This window comes from Protopterus annectens, chromosome 3.part1 (assembly GCF_019279795.1).
Source record: "Protopterus annectens isolate FY-2018-M chromosome 3.part1, PAN1.0, whole genome shotgun sequence".
Taxonomy (NCBI): domain Eukaryota; kingdom Metazoa; phylum Chordata; order Ceratodontiformes; family Protopteridae; genus Protopterus; species Protopterus annectens.
In genome coordinates this window covers 936950161-936962448 of record NC_056732.1, presented here as the reverse complement: position 1 = coordinate 936962448, position 12288 = coordinate 936950161, and the positions used below count along the sequence as shown (strand labels likewise).

Genomic DNA, 12288 nt, shown 5'->3' with positions numbered 1-12288 from the left:
GAAAGGTGATACATTCAGCAAAAAGCTCCTAAGGTACCAACACAGATCCTACCCAACAGCCCTTCGTATTTTTTTTTTGTTCACTTTTCCTGCCCTTTATTTACCTGGTCCTTCCTGTCCTCTCCCTGTTTTCTAACCACATCAACTTACCTAGCAATATGGATGGACAATTTCCCACAGTTTCTCCAGCCAGCCTGGTCGATATGGGCATCCTGAGGCAATGTAGCAATTGTCTCATGTACACTGACAACCCACTTCTTCTAGTCCACACAAATTCATTGTATGCGAGTTGCAGATGCATCTTTATCAAGAACCTGGAGTCCAGGCTCTCTTGCTCACCAGTCAGTTCATCTGATACTAAGCAGGTTGTCAGCATGCACACCTCACTTCCAGCACCTACCAAACCAACACACAAATCTACATATGCCGAAGTTGTTACCAGAAGATTACCTAAACATCAAAGACCACTCAAACACAAACGCAAGCATGATTCACATAATACATCCTCTGCAGAATATAGTCCACAAAACATATCACACACAAGTGTCTCACCAGTGAAGCCCCTAAGGCATAACACAAAAACAAACATCTTCACCACAGGCGACTCAACTGTGAGACACACAAATGTCCCTCTCACCAGTCTGGATAAGGAAAAAGTCACAGTCAGCTGTCTGTGTCAGCTGCCAGGATCCAGCACATCACACACGCATTCAAGTCTCTCAACAACAGGCACTGTTGACTCCTCACAGTACATACTGGTGTGAACTTGAGATGTACTTTACTAGACTATATGAAGACAGACATGACTGAGCTCTCTGATTATGTGTCTCAGGCAGGTTTGTCCCTAGGCTAAAGCAGCATTTTAACCTTCACCTAGGATGATACCTCAATAGAAACAAAAAGTGATCGACTTCAACAATTGGCTTATTTTCTGGTGACATTCAAAGGGGATCCAGCATCTGTCAGCCTGGGATGACACAGTCAACAGACCTCGATGCTTTCACAGAGATGGTCTTCATCTATCACCCCTGGGATTTTGGTTACTGGCCAAGGCTCTTGCCACCCCCACAGTGCCTTTTTTAAGCAATGTCATAAGAACAAAATTCCTGATGTAAAAATACCATCTAAAAACAATCAGTGTTCATTAGTTCACACAGGTAAGACAGGACCACTGGAAGCTCTACAGCCAGAGGCTGAAGTTCTTGTTTTAAACATCAAAGGGAAAACCTTTTCCACTTGGATAGATAATATTTTCTGGCCTCTTGCAGAACCTAAAGCATGTCCTCAATATAAAGGTGTCTAAAGGGAATCAACGCCCTATCATCCACAGTGCAAGGTTCATTTGGGGGTGTATGAGAGTTCCCGTTTCCTGTGTGAGTAGTCCATCCTGAGGGGTAACTTGTGGTGACTGCCCTTGGCTAGATGATGTAGAAGGAGGAACCAGTGCTGCCTTGGCCAAAAGGGGGTCACCAACAAGATTTGAGGGTGTTCTCTCTGAATCTTCAGCAGACCTTTTTGAATGAGAGGGAATGCATAAGCGAACATCCCCTTCCATGAGAATGAAAGGGCGTCCACCTTCCATGACCCAGGGGAGTGTATCCTGGTGCATATCCTGGTGCAGAAAGTTGGGAGTTTTCTGTTCATGGGGGAGGCAAACAGGTCTAACTGAGGTATACCCCATCGATCAACCAGGTCCAGAAACACATCCCTGTTTAACATCCATTTGTGGGATTGAGTCATGGACCTGCTTAGAACATCTGGCATCACATTCTCGGTAGAAGGTATGTAGACAGCTAGAATGGATACTTGTCTCTGTTGGGTGATCTCCCACACCTGCACAGCTAATCTGCATAGGAGGTAAGACTTGTCCCCCCTTGATGGCTGATGTACCACTGAACAGTGGTGTTTGTCTGTGTACCATCTCAGCACTCCTGGGAGGATATGATCCTTGAAGATTTGGAGAGCAAATATCAAGGCTCTCATCTCCTTGATATTGATGTGTTCCCTCTGTTGTGAGGGAGACCAAGTGTCCCTCACTCTCCAGTCCCCTAAGATTGCCCCCATCCAGAGTCTGAAGCATCTGTGTACAGATCCTGATGGGAGGAAGGGGTTGCAGGGGAAGGCCTGGATTGGCAGAAATCTAGGCAATCCACCAGTTTAATTCCCTGGTGAGGCAGGGAAGAAGGGGTACTATAAACTCCAGAGAATGCAGGTGTTGTTTCCAGACTGTCCTTAAGTACCACTGAAACTTACTCATGTGTAGCCTTGCTAAGGGTACCATAGGAATGGTGGAGGCCATGAATTCTAGGAGCCTCAGAAACTCCCTGGCCTAGAGGAATTGAAAAGAGAGAATTCCCTGGAAATAAGAGGTGAGGGACGGAATATTTTCTGAAGGAAGACAGGCCATTAATTATCCTGTGAGAATCCTGCATCCCAAGAACAAATGATCCTGGGAGGGGATCAAAGAAGATTTTTGAAGGTTTATGGTATACCCCAAGTGTGTCAGAAGGGAGATGGTGAAGTCCAGGTGTTGTTGGACCATCTGAGGGGACAATGCCTGGATAAGTATATCATCCAGATAAGAAAAGAGTTGTATCTCCTGCATGTGTAGAGAGACCAAACAGCAAAGCACAGAACTGAAAATGCAAAGAACCCACTGAGAAACAGGAATTTTCTGAAAAGTGAATGGATAGGAATGTGTAGGTAGGCATCCTTTATATCTAAGGACACTATGAAGGCCTGAGGAAGGATCAGGGGAAGGAGACTAGGGAGGGTCAGCAACTGTAAGGAGGGGACCTTGACAAATGTATTCAGGTGGGACAGATCCAGTATTGGTCTCCAAGAACCTTCTTTCCTGGGAACCAGGAACATCCTGGAGTAGAATCCTCTTCCTCTTAAATGTAGGGGCACCTCTTGAATTGCACCTTGTAAGAGGGCGGCCTGCAGGACTGGAGGAAAGAAAGCCATTTGGTCTCAAAGGGGTTGAGAAATACCTTTGATGGTTGATCGGGAATCCCACACCATGAAATCACATTGTTTTACGATTGAGAGGCCCCAAAAGTCCTGGGTAATTTTTTTCCAAGCAGGAAACGACAGGGAGAGACGCAGGGAGAGAGACACGTAGCTGGAGTATATGGCCAAATGAGTGTGCTAGTTTATAGCTCTGACAGTTATGGTGACAGTGGTATAGACCTTTTTGCTCAACATTTCCATTATTTTACTTTCCTTATCTGAGGGAAGTAGAGAAGTGGAGGGAAGAATCTTACATGTTTTGTCTATAGCTACAGAAATAGTTGATGGATCTGCAGAAGGAGCCTTGAAGAGGACTTTGGCATCTTCAGGGACTTCATAAAATCTATCTGGTCACTTTGGTGCAGGGGGTTGTGAATATGGGGCTTTGAAAGCAGCCAGGAAGGCATCCAGGAATGCAGGATGCACCAGTGGAACCGCAGACAAGTTAGGGAACTCCATTTGTAAGAGGTCATAATGCCTCTTTTGGGTCTGAGTAACCTGACTGCAGTCCCATTTAAAAAAGTCCATTATTTGCACTACTGTTTCCACAAATGTAATGTCTTCCCCAGGGGAAGAAGTTGCAATTGACTCCTTTTCTGGGGAAGCATACCCCAGAGGAGGGGCAATTCGAGAGGTGTAAGTGAGGGATTCATCCCTGAGGAATCCTCTTCCTCAGAGGAAATATCAGGCAATTGTTTACTCTTAGGAGTGGAAACAGAGGGGGCCTGGGCAGGTGCAGAGACCTGATGTAAGGCTAAGAAGGCATTAAGTAGGCCTTGAATAAAGGCCTGCCATTCAGGGGGTTTGGTCTGATGGCATGGTCAGTTGAGCAGGGGCAGAATGATTGGTTTTCTACTTTTTCTTGGGACCATCCAATACAGAAGTCTCTGAGATACGATGTAGGAGAAGGGGGAACAGATGTTGGGTGATACTCAATGATGTCCAAAATAATGTCTTCCTGAACTACTATTTGGGTAACACCACATGGGCCCTTAGAAATGATCAGCCTTGGTTCCCCCTGGCACCCGACTCTGACACCTGCGACTCCCTCATGGACGTGCTGGTGGCCTCCTTAATGGCTTCTTCCCAGGAACCAGTCAGTGGAAGGTCCGCAGGTTCCAACTCAGACTCCAGGCCTTCACCAGCCTCATATGGTCAAATAGGGGGTGCAGTCATAGGATCAGGCCTAGTCTTCTTGGCCTTTTTCGTGGCAGGTTCCTCTGAGGATCCAGTTGTCGGGTCCATATCTTTAGCTAATCATTTCAGCCTTTGATTCTCTAGGTAAAAATTTAAAGTAGTCGACGGCTTCTAAGTATTATAGGAACAAAATCCTGACAGATTTCACACGTGGTGTGGTCGTGGTCTTGGCCTAGACAGAATAAACAGAGCTTGTGTGGGTCTTTATGTGGAATCTGCCTTTCACATAGACTCTTGCCCTTTCTACCTGATATTTACCCACAACACAGTAGCAAAAAATAAACAAAACCCCCTAAAAGGTACTTATCTGAACACAGACAGGCAATAAGTCACTTTCCAAGTGAGCAACAACTGGAGCTGGCAGTCACAAAGGCAGCAGAAAGGTTCTGAGGTAGGTACATGCTGATGTCTGCTTTATACTCAACATCTGTTTATGGCCGACGTATGCTGAGTGATGCGGACTGCTGCAAGTACCTTTGCAGTAGTATTTATCTGTTGTATAATGGCTGGATGTATGAGTCAACCAGAAGCAGACTCCCTCATGTTATGGATACAGCAGCATATGAACAGAAGGGATTTATATCATAAGCTTGAAAGCTGATATCTCCAAAGCACAAAACTCCGAACTTCAAACCTTGAAAATCAAAAATGTCAAACTGTAGAACGGAGATCACCATAGAAGGAAGATTTCCCTGTACTGCACTGTAGTGCGATCTCGGAGCTGGTATATTTAAGTAGCGGGGGTGTGGGGGGTGCAGGGGGGCTTGCCCCCCTGCACAGAGAGTTTTTTTTTTTGTTTTGGGTAATTACCATTTTTTTTGGTGGATTCGATGTTGTCAGCTTTTGAGGTTTGTAGTTCAGAGTTTTGTGCTTCGGAGTTATCAGCTTTCGGTTATATGATATAGACCCGAATAGAAGGACATCATGGTATATGTTGCGATTTGTTTGACCTGCACAGCGTTCTATGTAGGGATGAAACCAAGAAGGTTAAGAGACCATATGTGCGAGCATATATATCAAATAAGAAAAGGAAGATCATCAAATGCCCTATTCAGGTATACTAGAGAATGTAAAAAATGTTTTGTTTTTTGTAGATTAAGGCTGAAGGAAGTTGGGGGGGATATTGGCTCTGCACTTGAGCGGAAGCAATTAATCTGGCAAATCAAATTAAATGCTGATTTCAAGCCCGTTTTAAATGATCATCTCTCTGTTTTAAGAGTATTTACTTTTTAGAGTGTTAGTATATGATTGTATAAGTATTATTCTAAATTCATTCCAAGTTCTAAATTAATATACATTTTCATCTTTATGTTTTTATTTTTACAGTTACTAATTTGAATTTTTTTGGTAAATCATTAAATGAGGAGACTGGTCAGTATCTAATGCACTCATCAACAGGTAATAATTGTTGATAATTGTTAAGAATAAGTCAATAATTCATTTTTACTTGAAAGGTGGATATTTAATGTTTTACTGAAGTTACAGATGCAGACTCTAATGAAGCCCGGTTGTTTGGGGCGAAAATGCATAGTCTGTGGATTTTATTGTTTTTATAATTTTGGGTGTCCACTAAAGTACTGCCAAACTACTACTGGAGTTTGTTTCCAACATTGTTTTTCTTGTAGATAAACATTTATGAAATTATACATGTCAAAATGTATAAATGAATGTAAAACAGATGATGATCTTGTGTTTGGTGCTGATAGAGAGGAGGGAGCTATTTCTAGTCTCAGATAACTTATGTAAGGCAGACCACATAATTTACTGATGGACTATTTGCTGTTTTCTGATTTCTCCGAAATAAGCGTGATGACCTGGGATGCAATGCCTGCTACTTTCTAAACAAATAATGATACCTGTAAATGAAGACCTTCAGCTGCTCATGTACACCACAAAGTGAAGCTCCTAAAGGTGTATGGTTGACACTGCAACAGAAGGATGCAGAACAAAACAACTGTTTACAAATTATGGGCATGTCCAAAGCGGAATGACACATTCCTGTACTATAGGCTTTCTAGTAAAACTAGAAGAATCCTCCTAACCATATAACCCTCCAATAATTTATAACACCAAAATTTTTCTTATCTGCATTTGCTGATGACCTAAATATTTACTGTACCACCCCAATTTCGGATATAAATAAAATACTATCTGCTATTGAATGCTTCTCTATATCGAATTACAAAATGAACCTCAAAAAAACTAACATTTTTCCCTTAAAAACTCCTAAACCATTCTCCCTTCTACCACTGGTAGGGAAAATAAAAACTGAAGAAGTAATTAAATACTTAGGCATTACATTCTCTACAAACAACAAAGGCTCAAATAATATAAAGCAAAAATGGCATGACATTTTACTAGAACTGAATAGATGGTAAAATCTAAGGCTACCATTTTTGGCCAAAGTATCTGTAATTAAAATGAATGTCTTACCCAGATTACTTTATATCTTCATGTCTTCCCAGATAACCATACCCAAGAAATGTTTTAAACAAATACACACTGAGCTTGCCAAATTCATCTGGGAACCCAAAAAAAAAACAGAATTTCATATGATAAATTAACGATCCCCAAAAAGAAAGGTGGCTTAGACCTCACAAACTTTGAGACATACTACTTAATTATAAACACCAATAGAATTTTACGAATTGCTGAGTATAACCCAATAGATAAAACTTGGTACCCACACTGGCTAAGAATATACCATAACCATATCAAAAGCCTGGATATCAACCCCAAAGCATTACCATTTCTAAACACCAGTTTAATGAAATCCTGTAATTTAATAGAACCCCTTAAATACTCCATTGCACTAACACAAAAACTATTTAAATCCTTAAACCTTATACAAGCTATGGCGACATTACAACCCTTACATAAAAACCCTAATCTTAAAATAAATAATCAGACTTTAAATCTAAATTGCTTCCCTCGACTAATAAACACAACCATACAAGACATATATCTATACTTAAATTGCTCTGTTCAAGAATTAAGGAACCAATTGAACCTTCTCAAATCATATTTACTGATCCTGAGACAGATTAAGGAGTTATGTACTAGTTATCTTCACGACACTATCACTAACAATGAAGATATATTAACTTGTAAATTACTTTGGAAGACTCTCCTCTCAACTAAAAAATTTACCACATGGACTTACAAAATGATCAAAGACATTAAATTCCAGAAACATATACTCATCTCTGACTATTGGAGGAAAAACCTTCCATCCATTGATAATCATAAATTGACTCAAGCAATTAACCTAACAATAAAATCTATATCCCTTCAAAAACTAGCTTTTACTCAACTCATGATCTATAATAATGCGTATTTCATACCTACTATTTTACATAAATTTAACCCTAAAAAATCCCCACTCTGCCCACATTCCAAAGATAAATCTGCTGACTTACTCCACATTTTCTGGAGCTGTAAATGTGTATTCAAACTCTGGAACTCCCTTAAACTTCAGCTACAAAGGGCTATCAGACATCCACACTCACCTGGGAATTTACGATACTACACATCCTCCAAAATAATATCTCCAAAAACCAAGCAATTACCATGATTAATATTTTCCTCTTAATGAAACTTTATATAGCTACCAACTCGCTCAACTCAACCAATAACTCTTGGGAGAACTTTAGATTGATGGCGATTAAACATCTATTAGCCCATAAAATAATAATTAACAAAGGGGATCAAAATATTACATTTTGCAAACTATGGGAACAAATTTTTAATATCATACTTGCATAAACTACCACAAATTACCCTACTTCATTATAACTAAAAATTTTCACAACTTTTTACATCCCTAATTCACATAAATATCTCTTTCTTTTTAAGACTTTATTTATACTAACCATACCAAAATTATCTCTTTTGCTAGGTTGAATTTTGGAAACATCTATGTACATAGTGTAGATAAGATTGTTTGATTGATTAACCTCTTTTTGTATTAATCTTAATGTATAACAATTGTTTAATGCTCATATGTTTCTGTTTTTATTTGCTACATCTCAGTTACTGTTCTGTTATATTGTAAAAATAAATAAATATTATTGAAACAAAAAGAAGAATCCTCATAACCCCATGATTTTGGAACAGTGTACTATTAACTGATCAAGATGCAAGAGCCAGACAAAGTTAACAGAACAAAGTCAATGCAATGTCAAAGGAGACACAAAAATAGCCATGGAAAACATTTAATCTAGTGGCTAACCTGGTCTTGAAACTTTTGGCTATAGGTATCTTGGTTTTAGACCTGTAGAAGATCATTCCGACCATGTTCACTTAATATAAAAAAAAACAATGTCCTGCTGACAAGATATTTGCAACAGTTCTATAAACAATGCCCTAATACTCTGGTCTCTACAGATGAAAACAGGCTTCTATTAATGGGCCCAAGAAGCCAAAAAGGAGTACACAAACTGACACTGACCTGCTCAAGCAAACGTTACTGCCAGAATTCAGAGAATCCAGTCCTTGAAAATCTAAGCATGGGGAACTGCTGCTTAGTGGATTGTAACCAAGCAAGACCACCACACAAGTATCTCTTTTAATGGGCAAAGTCGCAACACTGCCTGGTGAAGTAACTATTAGTAAGCAAACATCCCAACTACTACAAAATAATGAGGAACAGCTGGATGCTAAACTACATGGCTTCGAAAATACAGTATTTTACTTACAACTACTGTGGATGTGGCATCATACACAATTCTCCTTATTCTTTGAAAAATTCCATCTCCACCTCGTGCCTTGAGGAAGGGAAAAAAGGTGAATCATATTACTAACTAAAGAAAATACAATAAGTTACACATATTTATTAACAGATTGCTCTACATGTGAGACTTGCAGATATGGAAGGATCTCTTATATGACTTATTCTTTACTGTTTAGTGGAAACTCTAGAAACTACTACTACTACATCCTCCCAACATTTACCAAGACAGTGAGCAAATCAGCACTGTTGACTAGTGTATTCTCTTTTTTGTAACAGTCATTCAGTTTTTTTTTTTTTGTTTTGCTGTAGTTCTACATCTGGTGAAGGACCAGCACTGCTGCAATAGCTACACAGACAGGCAGACATAAAACATACTGTCATTAAACTTGCACTGTAACCACTTCTTGACTCTGGAAATGATGCAGCAAATATGGTCTTGTCTGACAGGGTGCTCTTGTGATTAGTTTTGTCATCAGACTGCGAAACAGCACATAGAAAACCAAAAGTGCAGCTAAACATAAACCATGTAAGACACTGCGTGTGTGGTACACAAATTAATTCTTAATATATTTTGCCTGGTTCAAATCCATTACTTTACCACTCTTGTAGCAGTCACAGTAAATAATTCTTAAATCCTCTCAATGGAAAACAGACGGGCTTGCTTCCAAGCTTAGCACACTGTGACATACAGTAAAAACAGCATCAAACAAATCACACACACAAGGAAATAAGAAGCATAACTGAATTGGGACACAGCGGTCCTTTTTATACTATCAACATCCCGATAAAGACTTATCTAATACTACAGGTTGCATGTTAGGGTTCAGTTATGCACTTAGGATATCTATGCATATTAGAAAACTGTATGCTAAGTGTTTGTGTGCATATGGAGTGAGGGAGGTAGATGGAAACATAGCAGCCTTGTGGACAAATCTAACATTTTTGGCTGCAATCCTGGGTACACAGTACTATGACCTATTGGCCTTCAGCCAGTACTTTGTCCTCCTTCTCCCAGTCTTGAAGGATACAATTTGTCTCTCAAAGAATATCCAAACGTATGTGACACCCATGCACTACTGAAGATCACCTAAAGCAAGGACTGCCATAGAAACAGGCTCAGTGATCACTTTTAGGAAAGCTGAAACCATGTCAAAAAGCAAGAACTTTCTCAACAAATCCCTTTGTTTCATTCACTAGGACACTGCAAGACATTTACTAATCTCAGCAGACTCCTGAAGAGAAACACTTTCCCAGTGTCTAAACTTTTATGAGGTAGACCCAAAAACTGATCCTTCACCTTATGCTTTGATCTGTGCACATTCAGCAGCAAGACATTAATTCACCATTTCTCTGCAGATTGGTATAGCAAGCCAGTCAAAGACATCAAGCATGTGTGCCAGTAGGTAATCTCACTTCCTATCACTGCCCAACTCAGCAATGGCTGACTTTCAAATTACGGTCACATAGATAAGCTCAAGTGACACTTAGAACAATTAATGCTGTTGTCTCCAGCTACTGATATGCTGCTGGTACTCGTACTCCTCAATCACACCACTACAGATATTATTTACGGAAACTTATGAAGCAACAGAGGTTCCTTTGCAGTAAAAACAGAATTATTGGCACAACGAAGTCTCAATCGCTACGCCTCTATGGACCTCTCGGCCCCAGGCATAGACATACCATGTGCTACTTTTAATTCTTAAATATGGTTATAAAACAAGACATCAACTGGGATGCTACAGAAAAGTCAGAGACAGTTAAAACTGTGATCAAGAGTGACATAAGATGTGCCCCATACCAATGGTGTTTGAATGCAAAGGTGACTTGATATGCTTGATGAACACAATATTTATACTGAAGCCAAAAATAAATAATTTTGTAAGTGTGTGTGTGTAAAACGTTATATGGTTTATGGGAAGTTAAGCGTGAAGTGTGTGGTGGGGTTGTTGATTTTGAAAAGAAATCTGAAAAAAAAAAGTTACTAGACTGTAGGGTGGGAGGGTGGACTGCTAAGGGTAATCATGACTTAAGCAAGTATCTCTTCACTTGAAAGGACTGAAATATATGAGGAGATGAAAAAGCATGTTGCTTTACAAATTACAATTGCTGTTACATAGGGGATTGGAAATAAGGGGAAGGTGGGAAAGGATATAAAGATTTTTATAGAATTTACATAAGCTGAAATGCGTCATTTACAGGGATATGAAAATATTACTTTCAAATTATCAGGCAGCTTTTGTTATCCTAGGAGCAAAAAATAAGGGTAGGGAAAGGTTTAGAAAAACTGACAGGGAGAATATTTGGTACAGATATGCTTGAAGCAGGCAAAGGAGGAGTTATAGTTTGTACACACAGATATAATGCATTTTCTGTTCTTACAGGAAGAGTGGTGGGTGGTGCTCAAGCAGAATTACAAAATAGTTGGTTTAATTGTTGACAGAAAAAAAAAAAAGAGTGAAAAGGAAGAAAACTATTAAGGACGAGAATAAAATAATATGAGACAGGAATACAGATGCAGGGTACAGGCCATTTTAGTACGATGAAAGAGTTATACAAAAAAGCTGAGGAAATGTTGAAAGACGCTTGACTTGCCATTTTTCTTTGGAAAGAAGCCCCTTTTTGGCAAGAAAGGTAAAGGCAGAGGATGCGCTGATAATAAATGAAGTGGTAGATGAAACATGAAGAATAAGAAGGGTCGAGAAGAGACATCGTAAGAGCAGAAAACTACATTAGAAACACGTACAAAGAGAATAATGTGGAAGCAACTGACGTTATATTACTGAGAAAAAAGTTATGTGAAAAGGTAACTGAGCAGGAGTTAAAGCAATAATGAAAACACAGACATATTAGGATACTTCCTAGTAAAACTGGAATATCTTATATATTTTATTAAGAGAGCGGGAGTAGGAAATATTTTGTGTGTATACTGAATGGATTTTTTTTTAAGCAAAGAAGATGCATCTCATAAATATTATGATTACAGGCAGAATAAATGTTCTGTCATGCTTAATTGACTTATCTTTTGCAGCATCATATGTGGTGCGTAAAGTCCCAAGCAGCATTTTCACTCCTTTGCAAACATTTTTTGTCCAGAACTCACTTAAAACTATCCCTCATACAATTTGTTTTCCCCATGTTGATGCCACTGAAAATTAAATGTGCTCTTTAACTTCAGAGACAAACCCGGGGAAAACACGAAATGCATCTACAGACATTAATGGATGCATGCTGCACGTGAAGAAGTGTGTCCATTAATCTCTACTAACATGACTTTTCCAAAGGAAATACTAAATTTATTTGGTCTGTGGTTTCAATAAAAAGTTTGCAAAGCTTTTTTTATTAAA

General features: G+C 39.3%; 1 protein-coding gene across 1 annotated transcript in view; it reads right to left on the bottom strand.

The window, feature by feature from the left end:
* TMX3 (thioredoxin related transmembrane protein 3) overlaps positions 1–12288 on the bottom strand; it is a 1593937-nt gene that overhangs the window by 46372 nt on the left and 1535277 nt on the right. The window contains exon 15 of the mRNA XM_044067138.1: positions 8907–8975. Within this exon, the coding sequence (XP_043923073.1) occupies positions 8907–8975 (69 nt within the window). The remainder of the gene's footprint in view (positions 1–8906; positions 8976–12288) is intronic.